General features: G+C 45.2%; 1 protein-coding gene across 1 annotated transcript; it reads right to left on the bottom strand.

The window, feature by feature from the left end:
• Positions 1-9977: 9977 nt before the first annotated feature.
• Positions 9978-12598, bottom strand: LOC117885407 (olfactory receptor 10A7-like). Its single transcript, XM_034786715.1, has 2 exons — positions 11688-12598; positions 9978-10077 (listed from the first exon to the last, which is right to left on the bottom strand). The coding sequence occupies exons 1-2, from the start codon at positions 12596-12598 to the stop codon at positions 9978-9980; spliced, it is 1011 nt and encodes a 336-aa protein (XP_034642606.1).
• Between the last annotated feature and the right edge of the window lie 9318 nt (positions 12599-21916).

The raw sequence follows: 21916 nt of genomic DNA, 5'->3' as shown, positions 1-21916 counted from the left end.
CCCCATCCTGAGCTACTGTCTTGTCACCCAAACCTAACTCACCTGCTGGGTTCAGAGGACAAGGCATAGGTGGGGGCTGAGCCCATCTCCCCTTCAAGGGCCAGCTCACCCTGTATTATCCTGCTAATTTCCTCCTTATGTTTTACATGCCATTGTTATGGTCCTTTCTGTCCTATTCCAGGCTTCGGATTAGTCACACTGATCCAGATCTCCAGCTAGAGTGAACTGGCTGAAGCTCCACTGGAGTGAATGAGACAGCCCCCAACTGGTGTGAATTGGCCATAGTTCCAGCTAGCATGAATCACCCAGAGCTCTGTTGGATTCAGTGGGCCAGACCCAGGTTGGTGTGAATCAGCCACAGCTCTACTGGAAGCAGTGGTCCAGATCCCTGGCTGAGGCCCTTTCACAAGACATATCTCAATTTCCCCATTGTTAAATGGTGCTATTACCACCGGCTGTCACTGCTGCGGGAAGATGAGGCTAAAACTGTCAATATTCACAAAGCACATTCATGCTCTTTCTGGAAGGTGGGATAGAAACACAGCCAGGAAGATGGTGCTCACCTGTAACCACAGAACAGCTGAAGCTTGAAGAGTGAGATCTTATAGAACAGCTGAAGCTTGAAGAGCGAGATCTTATTTCTCAGGTACAGCAGAAGAGAGACAAGAACCTCAGTTGAGGATCCTTTCTGTAGAAACTGGATTTTCTCTGTAAAGACACCTGAATTTACCTGAATGGATGAGCCGCTGCCACAATGTGTCTTAGAACATGTTCTTCCCCCTCTGTTTACACAGTCCAGAATTCACCTCGTACTTGTATCCTTGTCCATGGCAGCCTGCTTCTCCCTTGATTCCATCTCTGAAGGGGCTGAGCCTGGGGAATTAACACTGTGTTTTCTGTGAAGACAGTACAAACAACTGTCCTGATGCAAACAACCTCCCACGCCCAGAGGAATTGCCTTTCTGCTACCTGCCATAGGTGGTCATTGCTCTGCATGGCTGAAGTGTAATTCAGAGCCCATGGCGTGCATGGCCAAAAAGACATTGACTCTGCTGAGAAGTCTTTACTCATGTCAGTTGTCCCATTATCTTCAGTGGAAATATTCCATAAATAACAATGGCTAAGTAGAGTCCTGTCTGCCTAACTGGCACAATTGCAGATACCACAGATTTTTTGGGCTGAAGTTCACTCACAAGTTTGCCCAGAGGTAGTCATTGTTTGTTCTGTTTTTTTTTTTTCAAACATTTCTTTTGGTGAAAATGGATTTTTTATCATAAAAAAATAAAAGTGTTGTGGAGCATTGCCATTTCTTTTCATTGAATGAAAACTGTTTTTGTTTTGTTTTGTTTTCAAAAACTGGAAAAAAAAATAATTTGGGTATTTTTCTCCATCCCTCCTTCTCCAGTGAAAAAAGTGTAAAAACACTAAAAAAAACCATGAAAACTTTCTAACAAAATGAAATGACTTTGTGTCTGTGTGAAAAATTCTTTTTCTTTCTTTCTTTCTTTCTTTCTTTCTTTCTTTCTTTCTTTCTTTCTTTCTTTCTCATTTTAGAAATGAAAAATAAATCAGTTTTTTTCTCCCCTTTTCCCCTCTACCCTTCTTTACAAGTGGAAAGGGAAAAAAAAGGAGAGAGTGGATCCTCAAAATGCAAGGAATAAAAACAAATCATTTTTTGTTTAATCAAAAAACTTGAAAATATATATTTTTAAAACAAAGATTTAATTTGATTTTTTTCCTGTGGCACATACATAGCAATTTTGAACAGATCTAGATTGTGCCTTGAACATTACTTGGTTGTCGATTCTTTTCTGGCCAAAACTCCCACCCTTGCATTCCCAACTGGCCAAGTTCACTTGGACACTAATGACTTGAACTCCAATCATGATTTCCTTTCCCAATTCATTTTAAGGACACCATTAAAATGTACAGGTGCACAGTTTAAATGCAGCCCATTGTGTTCATTATTTTTATTCAATATTAAGAGTTGGGTACCAAAGAAATATTAACATGTGACAGGAAGCCTGCACAGAAACTGTCCTTTGAATTTCAGGATCCCTGATGTTGCACCTACCCAATCTATCGCCTTGGCTTGAAAATTCCCAGAATTTAACAGTGTTCTCTGCCCTGGTGTTTCTCTGCCTGAATTTCCAACCACATAAAGAAAAAGAATAGAAAATTAGACAGTAATTATAACTCAATGTGCAGTGGCAGTCAAAAAAGTGAACAGAATGTTGGGAAGCATTAAGAAAGAAATAGATAATAAGACAGAAAATATCATATTGCCTCGATATAAATCCATGGTAAGCCCATATCTTGAATACTGAGTGCAGATGTGGTTGCCCCATCTCAAAAAAGATATATTGCAACCGGGAAAGGTTTAGAAAAGGGCAAAAAAAAATTATTAGTGATATGGAATGGTTCTGTATGAGGAGAGAGCAATAAGCCTGGGACTTTTCAGCTTGGAAAAGAGACGACTAAGGGGAGAAATGATTGAGGTATATAAAATCATGACTGGTGTGGAAAAAGTAAATAAGGATGTGTTATTTACTCCTCATAACACAAGAACTAGGGGTTAATGAAATTAATAGGCAGCAGGGTTAAAACAAACAAAAAGAAGTTTTTTTCCCCACACAACGCACAGGCAATCTGTGGAACTCCTTGCCAGAAGATGTTGTGAAGGCCAAGACTATAACAGGGTTCAAAAAAAAAAAAAGAACTGGATGAATTCATGGAGGATAGGTCCATCAATGGCTATTAGCCAGGATGGGCAGGGATGGTGTCCCTAGCCTCTTTTGGCCAGAAGCTGGGAATGGGCAACAGTGGATGGATCACTTGATTATTACGTGTTCTGTTCATTCCCTCTGGGGCACCTGGGATTGGCCACAGTTGGAAGAAAGGATACTGGGCTAGATGGTACAGATACATACTAGAGATACAGGTGAGCAATTGTTTCCATGTTCTCTCTACAGGTACTAATGCGGAGAGTGGACTAGATGACCCATCTGAGGGAAGGGAGCAGAAGGAGACTCCACCGATTGAAAGGCAAAAGATGCACTGTCCTAGGGATAGGGGTTCCACGACCACCACTCCCAAGAGGAGGAGGAGGGTGGTGGTGGTCGGGGACTCCCTCCTCAGGGGGACTGAGGCATCTATCTGCCGCCCCGACCGGAAAAACCGAGAGGTCTGCTGCTTGCCAGGAGCTAGGATACACGATGTGATGGAGAGACTGCCGAGACTCATCAAGCCCTCGGATCACTACCCCTTCCTGCTTCTCCACATGGGCACCAATGATACTGCCAAGAATGACCTTGAGCGGATCACTGCAGACTACGTGGCTCTGGGAAGAAGGATAAAGGAGTTTGAGGCGCAAGTGGTGTTCTCGTCCATCCTCCCTGTGCAAGGAAAAGGCCGGGGTAGAGACCGTCGAATCGTGGAAGTCAATGAATGGCTATGCAGGTGGTGTCGGAGAGAAGGCTTTGGATTCTTCGACCATGGGATGGTGTTCCAAGAAGAAGGAGTGCTAGGCAGAGACGGGCTCCACCTAACGAAGAGAGGGAAGAGCATCTTCGCCAGCAGGCTGGCTAACCTAGTGAGGAGGGCTTTAAACTAGGTTCACCGGGGGAAGGAGACAAAAGCCCTGAGGTAAGTGGGGAAATGGGATCCTGGGAGGAAGCTAGGGTGACCAGATTACCACTATAAAATATCGGGACGGGGGCGGAGCCAAAAAGGGGGGCGGAGCCAAAAGGGGGGGCGGAGCAAAAAAAAAGTTTTAAGGGGCCTGGGGCATTAGCAGGCCCCGCACGCTGCCCTCCCCAAGTCCCCGCGGAGCCTCCCGCCCCCTGGCCCACCACGGGCATATGCGGGGCGCAGTGGGTCTGGGTGGGGGCAGCGCGGAGCGGGCAGGAGCCGGGGGGTGCGGCAGGGGCCAAATCCCTGCTGCTGCCAGGGAGCCCCACGCCTCTCCCTCCCGCTCGCAGCTGTGGCTCCTTCCCGGCGGGACGCGCCTCCCGCTGCCCCGGGCACATGCGGTGCGTGTCCCCCACGCCTAGTCTCCCTCCCGCTGGGAAGGAGCAGCTGGACGCGCGCCGCATGTGCGTGGGGCAGGCCGGGGGTCGCGTCCCACCGGGAAGGAGCCACAGCCACGAGCGGGACGGGGAGGCGCGGGGCTCCCCGGCAGCAGCAGGGATTCGGCCCAGGCCCCCGCACCGCCCACCTGGCCCCTGCCCGCTCCGCGCTGCCCCCCGACCGGACCCACCGCACTGCCCCGCGGGCTGCAGGGCTGGAGCAGCCTTCAGGATGCGCTCCCAGCCCCGGGTGCAGCAGCCCAGGCAGAAGCCCTCTGGCGCGGCGGGGGGGCTCACAGCTGAGCCCCCCTGTCTCCCTCCCTTGCCCGCCCCGCTTTGCCTGCCCGGTGCTGGATCTGACTCACCAGCTCCAGGATCCAGGCACCGCCGCCGCCACCCCCTCCCTCCAGGCTTGCACCGCCATGCTGCAAGCCTGGGAGGGAGGAGGAATGCTGGGGAAGAGGCGGGGCCAGGGTGGGGATTTGGGGAGGGAGTCAATGGGGGAAGGAGAGGGCGGAGCCAGGGCGGGGGGGGCCGAGCGCCGGAGCGGAAGGGAAAATTTCTTCTTTGTCCAGTGTCCCGACAAAACAGTGGTCGGGACGCGGGACAAAGAAGCAAATATCGGGACAGTCCCGATAAAATCGGGACGTCTGGTCACCCTAGAGGAAGCACAAACAGGAGAGCGCAAGAGGGGAGGACTCCTGTCTCATGTTGAGAAAGAGGGACGATCGATGAGTTATCTTAAGTGCCTATACACAAATGCAAGAAGCCTGGGAAACAAGCAGGGAGAACTGGAAGTCCTGGCACAGTCAGGGAACTATGATGTGATTGGAATAACAGAGATTTGGTGGGATAACTCACATGACTGGAGTACTGTCATGGATGGATATAAACTGTTCAGGAAGGACAGGCAGGGCAGAAAAGGTGGGGGAGTTGCGTTGTATGTAAGAGAGGAGTATGACTGCTCAGAGCTCCAGTATGAAACTGCAGAAAAACCTGAGAGTCTCTGGATAAAGTTGAGAAGTGTGAGCAACAAGGGTGATGTCGTGGTTCGAGTCTGCTATAGACCACCAGACCAGGGGGATGAGGTGGACGAGGCTTTCTTCTGGCAACTAGCAGAAGTTGCTAGATCGCAGGCCCTGGTTCTCATGGGAGACTTTAATCACCCTGATATCTGCTGGGAGAGCAATACAGCGGTGCACAGGCAATCCAGGAAATTTTTGGATAGTGTAGGGGACAATTTCCTGGTGCAAGTGCTGGAGGAACCAACTTGGGGCAAAGCTTTTCTTGACCTGCTACTCACAAACAGGGAAGAACTAGTAGGGGAAGCAAAAGTGGATGGGAACCTGGGAGGCAGTGACCATGAGCTGGTCGAGTTCAGGATCCTGACACAAGGAAGAAAGGAGAGCAGCAGAATACGGACCCTGGACTTCAGAAAAGCAGACTTTGACTCCCTCAGGGAAGAGATGGGCAGGATCCCCTGGGAGAATAACATGAAGGGCAAAGGGGTCCAGGAGAGCTGGCTGTATTTTAAAGAATCCTTATTGAGGTTGCAGGAACAAACCGTCCCGATGTGTAGAAAGAATAGTAAATATGGCAGACGACCAGCTTGGCTAAACAGTGAAATCCTTGCTGATCTTAAACGCAAAAAAGAAGCTTACAAGAAGTGGAAGATTGGACAAATGACTAGGGAGGAGTATAAAAATATTGCTCACACGTGCAGGAGTGAAATCAGGAGGGCCAAATCACACTTGGAGTTGCAGTTAGCAAGAGATGTTAAGAGTAACAAGAAGGGTTTCTTCAGGTATGTTAGCAACAAGAAAAAAATCAAGGACAGTGTGGGCCCCTTACTGAATGAGGGAGGCCCAACCTAGTGACCGAGGATGTGGAAAAAGCTAATGTACTCAATGATTTTTTTGCCTCTGTCTTCACGCACAAGGTCAACTCCCAGATTGCTGCACTGGGCAGTACAGCATGGGGAGAAGGTGACCAACCCTCTGTGGAGAAAGAAGTGGTTCGTGACTATTTAGAAAAACTGGACGTGCACAAGTCCTTGGGGCCGGATGCGCTGCATCCGAGGGTGCTAAAGGAGTTGGCGGTGAGATTGCAGAGCCATTAGCCATTATTTTTGAAAACTCATGGCGATCGGGGGAGGTCCCAGATGACTGGAAAAAGGCTAATGTAGTGCCCATCTTTAAAAAAGGGAAGAAGGAGGATCCGGGGAATTACAGGAAAGTCAGCCTCACCTCAGTCCCTGGAAAAATCATGGAGCAGGTCCTCAAGGAATCAATTATGAAACATTTAGAGGAGAGGAAAGTGATCAGGAACAGTCAGCATGGATTCACGAAGGGGAAGTCGTGCCTGACTAACCTAATTGCCTTCTATGATGAGATAACTGGCTCTGTGGATGAAGGGAAAGCAGTGGATGTGTTATTCCTTGACTTTAGCAAAGCTTTTGATACGGTCTCCCACAGTATTCTTGCCGCCAAGTTAAAGAAGTATGGGCTGGATGAATGGACTGTAAGGTGGATAGAAAGCTGGCTAGATCATCGGGCTCAACGGGTAGTGATCAATGGCTCCATGTCTAGTTGGCAGCCGGTTTCAAGCGGAGTGCCCCAAGGGTCGGTCCTGGGGCCGGTTTTGTTTAATATCTTTATTAATGATCTGGAGGATGGTGTGGACTGCACTCTCAGCAAGTTTGCAGATGACACTAAACTAAGAGGCGTGGTAGATACACTAGAGGGTAGGGATCGGATACAGAGGGACCTAGACAAATTAGAGGATTGGGCCAAAAAGAAACTGATGATGTTCAACAAGGACAAGTGCAGAGTCCTGCACTTAGGACGGAAGAATCCCATGCACTGCTACAGACTAGGGACTGAATGGCTAGGTAGCAGTTCTGCAGAAAAGGACCTACGGGTCACAATGGATGAGAAGCTGGATATGAGTCAACAGTGTGCTCTTGTTGCCAAGAAGGCTAACGGCATTTTGGGCTGTATAAGTAGGGGCCTTGCCAGCAGATCGAGGGATGTGATCGTTCCCCTTTATTCGACATTGGTGAGGCCTCATCTGGAATACTGTGTCCAGTTTTGGGCCCCACACTACAAGAAGGATGTGGAAAAATTGGAAAGAGTCCAGTGGAGGGCAACAAAAATGATTAGGGGTCTGGAGCACATGACTTATGAGGAGAGGCTGAGGGAACTGGGATTGTTTAGTCTCCAGAAGAGAAGAATGAGGGGGGATTTGATAGCAGCCTTCAACTACCTGAAGGGGGGTTCCAAAGAGGATGGAGCTCAGCTGTTCTCAGTGGTGGCAGATGAGATAACAAGGAGCAATGGTCTCAAGTTGCAGTGGGGGAGGTCCAGGTTGGATATCAGGAAAAACTATTTCACTAGGAGGGTGGTGAAAAACTGGAATGCGTTACCTAGGGAGGTGGTGGAGTCTCCTTCCTTGGAGGTTTTTAAGGCCCGGTTTGAGAAAGCCCTGGCTGGGATGATTTAGCTGGGAATTGGTCCTGCTTTGAGCAGGGGGTTGGACTAGATGACCTCTTGAGGTCCCTTCCAACTCTGATATTCTATGATTCTTTGATTCTATGGACCTTTGGTCTGACGCAGTATGGCTGTTCTTATGTTCTAATGTTATGTTCTTAAGTCTTAAAGCTAGAGCTTTTTGGAAATGGTAAAGAGTTGCGGATGAACATTTTGAAATAAGTTTAATTTCCCAGCTTTCCAAAAATAGCAATTTTCATGTATTTGAAACATTTTGGAATTTTTTGGAACTTTTTTATTATTTCAGGATTATTTTTGTTGGCTTTTCTGCCTTTTTTTCTTCTCCTCACTACATCTTTTTTTCCCTCCACGTTTGTCCTCTTTCTGTTTTGCCAACAAAATTATGAGGAAAGAGGTGGAAATGAGGAAAAGAAAAGAAAAGAGGTAAAAACCTAAACAAATAAAAAACAAAAACTGAAAAACTTTCATTTTGGGGTGTCATCAAATAAAATGGAAAAATTTTATATATATATATTTCTCTACAAATTTCAAAAGCAGTCAGCTTTTCATGAACAAAAGATATTGCATAAAAAGCGTCTACCACTCTGCCAATAGGTGAGAGGATGTCAGAATTTCTCAGTATGTCATCACTTTCTCACATGGTGTTTCAGCCGCCAGAAACAAATGGGATGTGGTGAAATTCAGTCCCTGTTGAAGTCAAGGCAAGATTTATCACTGACATTAAGGGAACCAAGATTCCACAGCATGGACACTGTGTTATGACTCAATGAATCATCTGAGATCATCCTCATTTGTTTTCAGCCTAAAACAATTTGCTAGGGGCATTTGAATTCTTGACAAAGCCACAAACTCACTGAGAGCTTTGCTCACTGCATCAACTTCCTTGTTTCTCAGGTTATATCTGAAAGGGTTGATTGGTGGGCTCAGAATAGCATAGAACACTTATAGCTTCCTCTGTGTATCTCTTTCCATGCACCTCTCAGCAGCCATTACAAGTGAGAGCCTCCTGTAGCTTCATTCCAGCTAATAGAAATGAGGGAGAGAGTAAAAGAGCAGCTTCCATTCCTGACTACCATGTCAATGCAGGGATAGAGGCCTGTTCTTGGTGATGAGAGAGAAAGAGGCCCCATTCCCTTCTCATGGCCTCTCACCAATTTACTACCCCTATAAAACACAAAGCGTCTTAATTTGACTGGTTGCATTGCAAAGTTTCTCTGTGCCAGAGGATGCTACCTTGAGAGGAAATTCATGCAAAAATAAAATTAGTTTACACAAAAAGCTGCATTTTCATGGAGGTTGTGTGTAAAAATCTTGCTTGATGCCATTAAAAACACATTTTCAAAGAAAGTCATAACTTGCAGTGGACCTCTGTGGGGTTTAGATGGTTACAGGCAGGTTCTGGGGAATGACTAGACATGTTTTTCCATCATAGAGTATTTATATAGTTACAAACATGTATAGAGACCCATATCTCTTGCACCTCAAACTGTAGCCATAGTCATGAGATGAAAAAGTAGGGTTTCACCACAACAGGATCCCAAGTCCACTAGCCCAAGGATGGAGAACACTGGACATACCCACTTCCACTTCTTTCCTGGCAGGCCACACAGAAAATAGGTGACAGAGCTAGGAAACAAATTAATTTTTCTATTGCCTAATCCACCAGACCTTCCTGCCTCAGCCTGGGAAGGAAGGAGATACTGCAGCTATGCTGTCTACATGCTGCATGGCTGCATAGGGTCACTGATGAGAACTTAGCATGCATACTGTACTGCATGATTGATATGAGAAAGAACAGGTATGTTGCTCTTGATGTTGCCCAGATATCAGCAGAAGCTCTAGGGTGGAAAAAGGGATAGCTATACTATACTCAGATCTCTACATGGCTGCCAAAAATAAGGGATAAGAAAGGGGCAGCTATAGGGATAGATTATCAGTTCTAGTAAACCCATAACTCTGTTTACTTTAATGGGGCTACATCAATTTGCATCAGCTGGGGATCTGGCCCATTGACTCCAATGGAGCTACAGCTTATGCCTACCAGCTGGGGATCTGGCCCATGGATCCAGCAGAGCTACGTCAATTTACATCAGAGGAGAATGTTGGCCACTAACCCCAATGGAGATTCATTGGTTTACACCAGCTGGGGATCTGGCCCACTGACACCGATGGAGTTAACGTCAGTGTAATCCAGCTGGCAATCTGGCCCATTGTCATCACTCCAAAAGGTAAACTAGTGCTTCACCATGAGGTGAAAGATTTCCCCCCAGAGGCTCATTAGGTTATTTCACTAAATGCAATTACATTTGGGAAAACACAAGTCAGTGACATGAGACATTAATAAAAACAACACTTTGGAGAAATAAAAGCTTAATGGTGATGGGTTGAAGTGAGACCTTATTCAAAAGTTTTGGGACTTGATTATACTTATTAAAAACTTTGAACTGGATTGGGAATAACAATCTCCCCCAAAGGATTTGCAATAAGAAAGAAATTGTTGGTCTTAGGCTTCCCTCAAAACACCAGCGTAATTCAGGTCAAGGTGAGACAGCTTTCCCCAAATGTGGACAATATATGTGATGCACAAATTCAATGGTTTTATAGACTATGCTAGAATGTTTACATTAATTGATGTGTGCATACACACAAATGTGCATGTGTTTCTGTCTGCATAAACCACTATCCTCTTCTGCATGGTTTTAGATCCTCTAAAGTGTGCTCTTTTTTTACGCTTCGTAGAACTGATTTTCTTGAGCTAATGTAATGGCCAGTGCTTCCAAATCCACAATAGTCTTGGAGTGTGTGTGACATTCTATACCTTGGGGGAGCACACTGTAACCCCCATATTCCTCATTTTCGTATAATCATGATCTTACATACAAAGCATGCCTTGTAAGGTATCAGGGGAAAGGTTATTTTATTTTCAATGGAAATAGATTTTTAAAATTATTTAAAATATTATAATACATATAATACATCATGTATAAACAGATACATGCATAATTTGCTCTATATTTATGCTGGAATTTTTCAAATAATGCCGTGGATTTAGATGTCCAAGCTAAAATACGATAGGAATTAGATGCCTAAGACCCTTAAGCTCCTTTGAAAACCCCAGCCTGAGTCTTTGTCCCATATCTCCTACACAACCAGCCTTCCTCCCCTCCATTTGTCTTAAGGAACTTTGGCCCAGATCCACAAAGGGATGTACAAAAGTGTTGAGACACTGAGCTCCCTTATAGCCTGGAGCCCCCCTGGGGTATGGGATATTCAGATGTGGGTCTCCCTCAATCTCTCCTGTCAGAGTGGCTCCACATTAATTAAATAATTGAATAATTACATATTAATTGGGCCATAGAAAGAGTGAGAAGACTTTATAGCCTAGTGGTTAGAGCACTCATCTGAGAAGTAGCTGATCCCTCTTCAATCCCTTTGCCTCAGCAGGCACAGTGGGAACTGCAACAGGGGTTCTCCCACATCCCAGGTGAGTGCCCGAAACCCAGGGCTAAAGGTTATGAGGGAGAAGATAGGTGCCCCGAGGCATAGATAAAAGCAGCAGTGCACATGTGCAAAGGCAGAAAGATAGGTGCAAAAATTTAGGCACGTAGTGAATTTAGGCACCTATCGGGTAAGGCACCTGTCAGATGTCATTTTGTGGATTTTGGTAGTGCCTAAAAATGGGGTGCAGGTTCCTAAATCTGGAATTAGGCACCTCAACCCCTTTGTGTATCCAAGCCATTGAGCCTGGATTTCATCCTGCTCATCCGTCCATTTGACAGGTTCCTCAGCACATTTCTAAAAGCCACCATCCAGCCATGCATAGCAACAGAAGCCTGCCCTTGTCCCTTGCCATCACCACCCCCTTTCTAAAATTCAAAATGAAAGAGAAGCAACAACAGAAGTCAAATGAGAGTGAATCATAACCTGGCTACCTGCCAGACTGTAAGGTAAGAGATCAGTAAAGTGTACATGCTCATGTCTCTCAGGCCAGAGATACTCCACTGAGCTGACTTGTTTAGCTATGATTGTTTCCATTTTCAGTGTACTTTAAAAATTAGCATGGATTCTCTGATCTCTTGTCAAGGCCACACACTCACTCCTAACGTGCGCCAAAGCCTCCTTGACATTTTTATTTCTCAGGCTGTAGATGATGGGGTTGACTAGAGGAGTCAGGACTGTGTAGAAGATGGAGAAGACTTTGTTCAGGTCTCTCAGGGTGGGGGTTTTTGGAGACAGGTACACAATATTCAGGGTCCCATAGAAAATGGTCACCACAATGAGGTGGGAGGAGCAGGTGGAAAATGCTTTTTGCCTCCCGGTGGGAGACGGAATTCTCAGAATGGTGATGATGATGCAAACATAGGAGATGAGAGTCAATAGAAATGGGGGCAGGGTGAATATGGAGGCCAGGACAAAAGTGACTAGTTCAATTGGGCGGGTGTCACTGCAGGAGAGTTTAGTTACTGGGGTGAAATCACAAAAGAAATGGTCAATTTCATTGGGGCCACAGAAGATTAAACGTGACATCAAAGATGTTACTATAGCACTAGCCACCATCCCATTGATCCAAGACCCTGCTGCTAGCTGGAGGCAGAATTTGCCATTCATAAGAGTTGCATAATGCAGTGGTTTGCATATCGCTACATATCTATCGTAAGACATGACAGACAAGAGACAACACTCAGATCCTGCTAGCCAGGTAAAGAAATAATATTGCAAGAAACAGCCATTTACTGAAACAACATATTCATTTGTCAGGAAACTGGCCATCATCCTAGGCAGGATGGTGGAAGTGTAGCAGGTCTCCAAGCAGGACAAGTTCCCCAGGAAGAAGTACATGGGGGTATGCAGGTGTGGATCAGCCACAACTAGCGCAATGATTAGGATGTTCCCAGCCACAGTGAGAATGTAGATCACTAGAAACAGCAGGAAGAGAGGAACACGCAGTTCAGGATGACTGCCAAATCCCAGGAGGATGAATTCTGTGATGGCTGTTTGATTTCCCTGTTCTATTTTTGCCATGAGATGTATCTAGGACAATTAAATTGAATTCTGTAATATTATTTAATGAAGATGATCTTAAATTTTCATGCAGCAATATAAATGTAATTCCATAAATATTACATAACACAAGTCAGTTGGCTAACAGTAAAATGGTTGGTTGGAAGATTCACATTTGAGTGCCAAGGTGTCTAGAATCATGGGTTGGAATTTTTAAAGGAGTCTAAGGGAGTTACGCATACAGCTACAGTTTACTTGAAATGGTATTTGTGTACCTTACTTTCTTCCACTCCTTAGAAAATCCCATGTCTTAAAAATCTATGAAAAGGTCCATCCAGAAACCCAACAAATGACAGATATAATCATTGTATGATATTCTCTTCTACCCCACCTCTTGACAAATGGGAGAAAAAACATCCTCTAAATATAGAGTCCAGTGTTGATTTTGTCTAATATAGACTCATTGAATGATAGAAATGTAGAACTGGAAAGGACCTTGAGAGACTATATTATGTATTTCAGAGAGAGAATTTGTCTTTATTAAATTCTAGTTCCCCGTGTAGGTACTTGTAGACTGTAACCAAGTCACATCTTAACTTCAAAAGAGAGCATTAAAAAGAATTATTGTTTTAAATTGGTATGCAATTTGTTTTTTGTCATTGCATTGACTATTCTCTTCAACATGGGCTAAAAATCAACTGGCAAAATGCGTGTTTTACCTACCTATTTACATTATGTCTATGTTTGTAATTACAATTTCACAGACAGAAAGATTGCTCTTGTGTCCAGCCATTCCCCACAAACCAAAACCTCAAAATGATGGAAATAAAAAGTCAAGGGGTAAGTCTATAACACTGGTCACCACCTTCTCATCACCCACAATGATATTTGCCAGTATTATATTGCAATTGTAGCTGTGAAAGTGACAAAAAAAATCAATCCCAGCAGCTACCAGGGTCTTCTTGGGGAGAATTTCCACTTTATGGGAAATACAGTAGAAACCTGTTTATTTGAACCTCCATTATGTGGATCTCTGTATTAACTGAATCATCAGTGCACACACAGGAATATGAGAACTTGACACATCATAGACAAATTCAGACTGGAAATAAAGTGTAATTTCAAAAGATAATTAACCTTTTGAACAACTTTCCAAAGGTTGTGGTGGATTCTCCATCACTTGCAATTTTTAAATCAAGAGTGGTTATTTTTCCACGAGATATGATCTAGTTCAGACAGGAATTATTTTGTGGAAGTCCTGTGTTCTACATGAGGTCAGACTAGATGATCACAATGGTCCCTCTGGCCTGAGAATCTCTGACTCTATAAAACATAGGACGGAAACAAAACACTTTGAGGAGAGGCTAGATGGTTCTCTGAATAAAGTAAATAAAAGGAAGTGAAGTTTGGGATCTTCAAAACCAACAGTGGCTAGAAGCCAAGATTATCAGTGATGCAACCCTATGCTCTGGGTGACCCAAAACCTCTGACTGACAGAAGCCAGGAAGCCATAATTGTCTGGTTCTGTTTACTTCCTCTGAAGCTCTGGTACTGGTCACTGGTGGAAGACAAGATACTGACCTACATAGAACATTGGCAAACCCAGTATGTCGGTGCTTATGTTCTTATGTTCTTATGATCTATGATAAGAGATACCATGAATGCTGGTGTTAGAATCATAGAATCATAAAATATTAGGGTTTGAAGAGACCTAAGGAGGTCATCTAGTCCAATCCCCTACTCAAAGCAGGACCAACACCAAGTAAATCATCCCAGCCAGGGCTTTGTCAAGCCGGGCCTTAAAAACCTCTAAGGATGGAGATTCCAGCACCTCCCTAGGTAACCCATTCCAGTGCTTCACCACCATCCTAGTGAAATAGTGTTTCCTAATATCCAACCTAGACCTTCCCCACTGCAACTTGAGACCATTACTCCTTGTTCTGTCATCTGCCACCACTGAGAATAGCCAAGCTCAATCCTCTTTGGAACCCCCCTTCAGGTAGTTGAAGGCTGCTATCAAATCCCCCCTCACTCTTCTCTTCTGCAGACTAAATAACCCCAGTTCCCTCAGCCTCACCTCACAAGTCATGTGCCCTAGCCCCATAATCATTTTTGTTGCCCTCTGTTGGATTCTCTCCAATTTGTCCACATCCCTTCTGTAGTGTGGGGACCAAAGCTGGGCACAATACTCCAGGTGTGGCTTCACCTGCCCTGAATAGAGGGGTTCACAGCTCTGTTCACAGCTGTAGATTAAAATCCCTCAACTCCTTGCTGTGAGCTAGGGCAGAAGACTTTATGTAAATCTGGGGCAGACCATGAGATTTCTCCTGCCTGTTATAGGATGTCCTGCACAGCTGAGGCTGGTAGTCACAACTGTGGCATCTAGAAGATAAATATCCAGCTTACAATTGCACTACAGATAGCTGGGTTTGTGCTAATAATAATATTTAATTTAAAGGAACTTCACAACATATATTTGTTGACTCTTACTAGTTAATTGAAACTTTTAAACTGAAATATTTAAAATGATAAATGAGTTTTTGACAAAAGGAACATTTGTAGTAGAAACTATTAATTTTTTGTTAAAAATATTTTTTTGTTGAAAAAAACCCCCAAAATATGGGAGATATTCTTTTTCTTTTAATTAAAAAATGCAATTTCTCGGTTCAGTTTTCAGTAAAAAATGCTTTTTGGAAATCAGACATGTCTACCAAAACCTAATTATTTCTAACCAAGACTGGCTTTCAAAAAACAAGATATTTAATGGGAAATTTAGAAAAAATATGGGAGGGGGAAATTGAAATGTCCCGTGAAAAAACAGTTGACATTTTCCAGTTGGCTTATTATTGACCAACCACAGTACAATATAAACTGCCCTTACAGTAGGAAAACCTTGCATTTGCATTTGAGAAGGTTAAATGGAAATGGTAAATAAATGCATCTTTGTTTTTCCACATGGTTAATCTAAGGGCTTGTGTACACTACCGCTTAATTTGACGTAACTTACGTTGCTCAGGGGTGTGAAAAAGCCAACCTGAGCAATGCAAGTTACAGTGACTTAAAGTGGTGTCCACACCACACTATGTTGGCAGGATATGCTCTGCTGCCAACATAATTTCTGCCTCTTCTTGAGGTGAAGTAATTATGCCATTGGAAGAACGTTCTCCCTGCGGCGTAGGCATATTGTGTCCTCCCCAGACTCACTAAAGCAGCTGCGGTGACGTAGCGCGGTAGTGTAGACTAGTCTTCAGTTTAATCAAAAAGAGTGTTGAAGTTTCATTTACCGCAAGACTGCTATAGAATAAATCTGAATCTTTTAGGACATATTTTTCCATTTGAACACTAAAATAGTATGAACAATTACATGTATTGAGTCCTTTTCATTGTCAAAGTATTTTACAATTCTAAGGCCCCAGTTCGGTCAGGTGCCTTAGCACATGGCCAACTTTTTCTGCATTACTTTAGTGCTGCATATATTTATGCATGTGTCTAAGTCCCATTGCCTTCAGTGGGACTTAGGTGCATGAGAGCTAAAACAGGACCAAACTAATTCACTCTTTACATAACCCTGCGACTTATGTAAGGCTCCAGAGTAGAAAAATCCTACATCAGGTAGGCTGAGTGGAAAAGGTTTTCTACACTGCATAATTTTATTGTAAACTAAGAAAGTGGGAAAGTGTGTTTACCTTAACACAGGTACAGAAGAAACCCAAAGCTCAGTAGTGACCACTTCATCCAAAGACAAGAATACAGGTGCTGCAGTTTTCTATTCCCACCTACTTCATGGGCTTCCAATCTCTCAGTAATGAGACCTCTCTGCTCCTGATTAGAGACTCTGGTGCTGCTGACATCCTTGGTGTGTCTTGCCTTCTTTCTCTGAGCATATAGTGAATATCTCTTCTGTTTCATCATTTATCTTGCAGACAAGAAGTGAAATCTCCATTGACACCTCTGCTAATGAGTATTTTCAATTATGGAGAACAGCATGAGAATAAAGATTTATTTTATTTTTAGACAATTAGACATCAGGGTAATAGAGTGAAACAACCTCTAGGGAAGGTCCTGGGGAGAGAAGAACTTCTGACTTCAAAGAATTGTTTTCATCACACTTACGGGATGAATGCTGGGTTAGCAGTGAAGCAATATACCACCATTTGAAGCATTTGAAGGTCCTCTCACTGCAGTCCTTGAGCACCAGAGTCTCTCATTGACAAAAGACAATGAGGAATAATTCAGAGTCAAAGGTTAGGAAATTCACATTGAAGTTTTCAGCTTCAATCTGATCTCTACCCTCTCACCCCATCCATGTTCTGTATACAGGACAGAGATACCCATTGCTACATAAAGGGAACTCAAATCTCTACTCTTATATATGGCTGCAATTCAGCAAAATAAGACAAGTTAGCCATATGATTAAGTGCTTTGCTGAATTGGGGACATGTAGGAATTAATGCAGCATATAACTTGGGTCCCACATTATATTAAGGTCCCACTTACAAATAGTTTATAAAGGCTTAATAAATATTTTAATTCATGGTCAATCAATTGTTATGGAGTCCAACAGATGAATAAATTGCTTTTAATCATGGTTTATAACATTCAATAACATCTTTAAGGCCCATAACCATCAACAACACATACTAATCAGGTCTGTAACATGCTGATAACATCTATTGCTCACATACTACTTCCTTTCAAACAACTTAGAAGTGGAACCTTAATGCCAAGTGAGACCATATGAAGAGGTGATGTATTTGTCATCTCATGCCATTACCTGCACCTTCTCCAAGGGAATAGTGAGCAGGGCCAGCTCCAGGCACCAGCCAACCAAGCTTGTGCTTGGGGCGGCACCTGGAGGGGGGCGGCACGGTGCGGCGCTCCGGCTCCGGGGAGAGCGGGGCCATGGCTGGGCTCGCCGCCCTCCCCTTGGCACTCTGGCTGCTGGGGAGAGTGGAGCCCCGGCCGGGCACTCCGCCCTCCCCCCGGCGCTCTGGCCGCCGGGGAGAGCGGAGCCCTGGCCGGGCACTCCGCCCTCCTCCCAGGGCTCCAGCCACCCTCCCCCCCTGGAGCCCCCCCCCCCAGCCGCCGGGGAGAGCAGAGCCCCAGCTGGGGCTCACCGCCCTCCCCCCCGGGGCTCCGGCCGCCCTCCCCTGCCACACGGAGGGGGGGGGCGGCCAGAGGCTTTTTTGCCTGGGGCGGCAAAAAAGCCAAAGCCGGCCCTGATAGTGAGGGCTGTGACTGTAGAGCAGGGAGCACACAACAACTAAACTAAATGAAAACGTGTCTGTGGCTGTGAACCCTACTGGGAAGGGAGATGTAGGCCATTTTAGTTCTGGAGGGTACAAGAGATGCGGAAAGGGGGGCTGCCTTTACCCACATGTCATTAGTAAATCACTGGATTTCAGAAAGCCCATAGTGGGATAGAGCAGTCTGTACAAAAGGGGAAGGTTCACTTTGCTGTGTTGCATAAACTGTGCAACATGGCTATTTGGAATTTCATAGGAACAGAAACTGTCAAACATAGAACCTCCCACTTCTCATTAATATAGGCCCCTAACTGGGTTAAAGTGACGTGCACTAGCTGTTCACAGCAGAGGGCAAAGACTGCACACTGGAAAAGATCCAAGTCAGTAGACTGCAGCATTGCAAAAACATGCATGCGTGCACATGTACACACACTCTATCAAGTTCACCACCCCACACTCTGCTGTCCTTAGTGCCCATTATACAGTACAGTCACCACTTCCCCACCCCACGCTCTTCTGCCTCATTGCCAGGGCCGGCTCTAGGTTTTTTGCCACCCCAAGCAAAAAAAAATTTGGCTGCCCCCTCCCGCCCTCTTTTTTGGCTTTTACACATTTTTGCACTTTGCAATTTTGTTGTTGTTGTTTTGGTTTTTTTTTTTTTTTTTTTGACTGGGTGCGGTACTGATGCAGCATTGGGCAACGACTGCATCTAAATCTGCTTGAGCCAGGTGTATCTGACTGAATTTCTTATTGAGACAAAGGAGCTGAAAAGCCCCATGGGCCACTAGAGTGCTGGGGTAACTCGTGCCACCTGTAATATGTGTGGAGCGAAATAAAGAATAGAGAGTGACATTTCAAGAGGCTTAAATCACCACTTGCTTTGCTGCCCCGGTGTCACGTCTGGGTCTCTTGAAGGAAGGCTATGGGCTTGTGCAGCTGCGATCGGAGGCTAAGCGAGAGCCCTCAAAAGGGGACAGTTATCTCTTGAGACAGCCCTTGGCTTTCCTGGGCACGCTCCGTATTTCAGTCTTAATAGGAGCTGGGCTGCTGCTTCTGAGCACTTCTGCTACTTTCGCTCATTTAAAATGAGCCTGACATTCCCCAATGCATTCACTGACATGGGTAAGGAGCGCGCTGGAGAATTGCCTGCTGTCCGACGGGTGCCACTTGATCAAAGGGTCAGCTACTTATCTTTAAAAAGTTGTGCCTGAATGAAAGGATTTCTCCTGGCTCACATTCATGTCCAAGGGGGCGGGGGAGGGAGAGAAGAAAGGGGAAAGCCGGGCTAACCCTTGAAGGGGTATTTCATGGCACTCTCTTCCGGTGCATCTCACTAAGCCCCACTGGCTGTACGGCAGTGCAGGGTTACCTGGCTTGCGGCACTGACAGTGTTATTGGTTGCTCGGAGCTTCCTTCCCAGTCCTGGTAAGTTCTCGGCCACTTTCTCGTTGTTCCTCGGGGGACTCGGGCTGTAGGGCTTTAGGAACATGAAGTAGCTTTTGGTGGACTCCGGAGTCAGGAAGACTTTGTAGCAGTAGCCCAGAGGACTGCTGACGGCCACATCCAGGCAGTTGGTTGACACTTTGTTGCCCAAGGAGACCTGGGGCTTGATGTTGGAATTTTTCAAGACATCGGCTGGAATGCTGCCCCTGGAAATGTGCGACCCCAAGCATTTGCTTGCTTTGCTGGTGCCTAGAGCAGGTCCTGCTCAGTGCCCATTATATAATATGGCTGCCTGTTCCCCATCCCTCACCCTGTGTTGCCCCTAGTGCCCATTATACAGTATAGCCACCCCTTCCCCACCCCACCCTCTGCTACCCCCTAGTATCCATTATACAAGAGCCATTATTCTGAAAATCCCAGTGTTAGCCCTATACAGATTGTCAGGCGCTCACAGGAAACATTTGTATATGTATTATTTTCTTTTCAAAATTATTTGATCACCTTCTGAATTTTCTGCTGTAGTTAGATTACATTTCCCCAACATTAAAAAAAAGAAACTATGAGAGAGACAGATTGAGCACCTTTTGCAACCTTCTGTGTTTCAGAATTCTGCCCCAATTTGCAGTCAAACTAGTCATAGGCCATAAAATTGCATCAAAGCCATCCAGGTCCTACAAGTCACAGTTACCTTTCAACAGATGTTATTTGAGGTAGTTCTCTGGCCCGTGTTATGCAGGAGAACAGACGAGATGATCACACTGGTCTCTTCTGGAATCATGAACACTCTTGGTCTCTCTCTCTCTATCTTTCTTTCTGCCCATGTTCAATATGATCTGTTTGTAAGCGTTAGGCTATTTATGGAGTTAACCCTTTTCTGAATGCTATTTTCAGTTTTGCTCTTCGAAAGGGACAGTGGATGTTGTAACCTAGGTGGGGTTTACCTAGCAATTTAGATCATTTTAGCCATGGTTTGATCTCTGGGCCTGTGCAAAAAAACATTGCCAGAATTTCCGACCTTAAGAAAAGCAGGGGGTGTTTTTTTCTTTCTGAGGGTGGTGGGCGCTGTCTCTCAGGGACAATCCTCAATGCACCACTTATGGCTCCAGGAATCTGACTTTGGGAGGCAAGTATTTGTGGAGTGTAATTCTAGGAGTGATAGTTTGCCCAGAGTTAAAGTAGTCAGCATGACAAAGTTGCTATATATTGCAGAACTTTAGGTGTACAGTCAGTGGTACAAATCCCACAGACCTCGGTAGGATCAGAGTTAGGCCAGCTCTGTCAGCAGGAATTGGCTTGTGTTCTCATTCCCTTCTGGAATCACTCTCCATGCTTACCCAACTTTTTCCACTTGAGAAAGAAGTTAGTTTGAGTTGGGGCAGAAAAATGAGGATTAACTTCAGGTTTATTTAGCTTTAAGTTTTTGGCATGAAACTCAAAATAAATCAAATGTGAGGTACTTTTATGATGGATTGAACTGCTAGAGTACCTGCAAATGGACAGAACCTTCCTTTAGTCTATTCAGCCAGTCTTTCTATCAGAGCCTGCTAAGAAGTGGATTTAAAATCCTTGAGGGAGATGGGAGGGAGAAACCTACAACATTGTGTGTTGAGCTTCCTCAAGTGCTTTTGCAGCCTCTTAAAAGTGCAAAGATGTGTTGGCCTGTGGAACTAGGCTAAGCATAAGGAAAGAACTTGGTTGCCTATGCATCCAAGTACAGAGAAATGCATGAAATAAAAAAAAATTGGATTTCTTTGACTTTTAGTACCGTTCAATACAGTATTGAACACAATGCATCATAAATCTGAAGCCCCTCAATGAAAGGTACTGTAAAAGTTAAAGTACTGGTATCCAGGATGGGAGGCTTTGTTTTGTTTTTCCTACAAATGTGTGGGAATTCGTTCCTTATACACCTCTACCCCGATATAACGCTGTCCTCGGGAGCCAAAAAATCTTACCGCGTTATAGGTGAAATCACGTTATATTGAACTTGCTTTGATCCGCTGGAGTGTGCAGCCCCTCCCCCGCGGAGCGCTGCTTTACCACGTTATATCCGAATTCGTGTTATATCAGGTCATGTTATATCAGGGTAGAGGTGTACATGGGAGGGGCAATAGTTCTGTCTGGAGCTGGATAAAATGTGTGCAGGTTCTGTGCAAGCTTCCCACCCTACTGCTCTGGTACTGCCTCTTCCCCCACCACTCCCTTGGCCAGTTGTCCAGAAACGGTACCCAGCACACATAGATGATGACGGTAATGGGCACTAGGTCCCAGGAGGGAGTATCCTGGAGCTGCTTGCCAGCCTCAGGGAGGAGAAGGACAGAGGAAGCCTCTTCCGTCACTGACAGCTAAGCAAAGCTCCGGAGAAATTGGTGGTGGAGGGAGTGGCGGGGGGACAGTGCCTGCTCAAACTATACCCATGACTGGCACAGGTTTTTAATGTCCAGTCACCAGTGGTAACCAGATACCAGGTAGTGTGTTCCTGCAGCATGGAGAGATGCAACAGGCTACTGGCTGTCTGCTGGCTGAGGTCCTTCCAAGCCACAGGGGGCTGCTTTGACTTTCCTGCTGGCAGAGGAGTGGTTTGCTCCAGCAGGGCTATGTGAGCAAGCTCGCTGCCCCCCACCTCACCCATCCCCGGCCGAGTCCCCTG

Source organism: Trachemys scripta, chromosome 12 (genome assembly GCF_013100865.1).
Source record: "Trachemys scripta elegans isolate TJP31775 chromosome 12, CAS_Tse_1.0, whole genome shotgun sequence".
Classification (NCBI taxonomy): Eukaryota; Metazoa; Chordata; order Testudines; family Emydidae; genus Trachemys; species Trachemys scripta.
Note: the sequence above shows the minus strand (reverse complement) of the source record. Positions and strands in the feature narration are given on the sequence as shown.

What these genes read in the sequence shown, in the direction of transcription:
- LOC117885407 (XM_034786715.1), bottom strand. Translation starts at nt 12,598, where the DNA reads ATGGCAAAAATAGAACAGGGAAATCAAACAGCCATCACAGAATTCATC. An exon ending in AAAAATGTCAAGGAGGCTTT is followed by an intron (nt 10,078 to 11,687) that starts GGCGCACGTTAG and finishes GGAAGCCTAAGA; the next exon opens with CCAACAATTTCTTTCTTATT.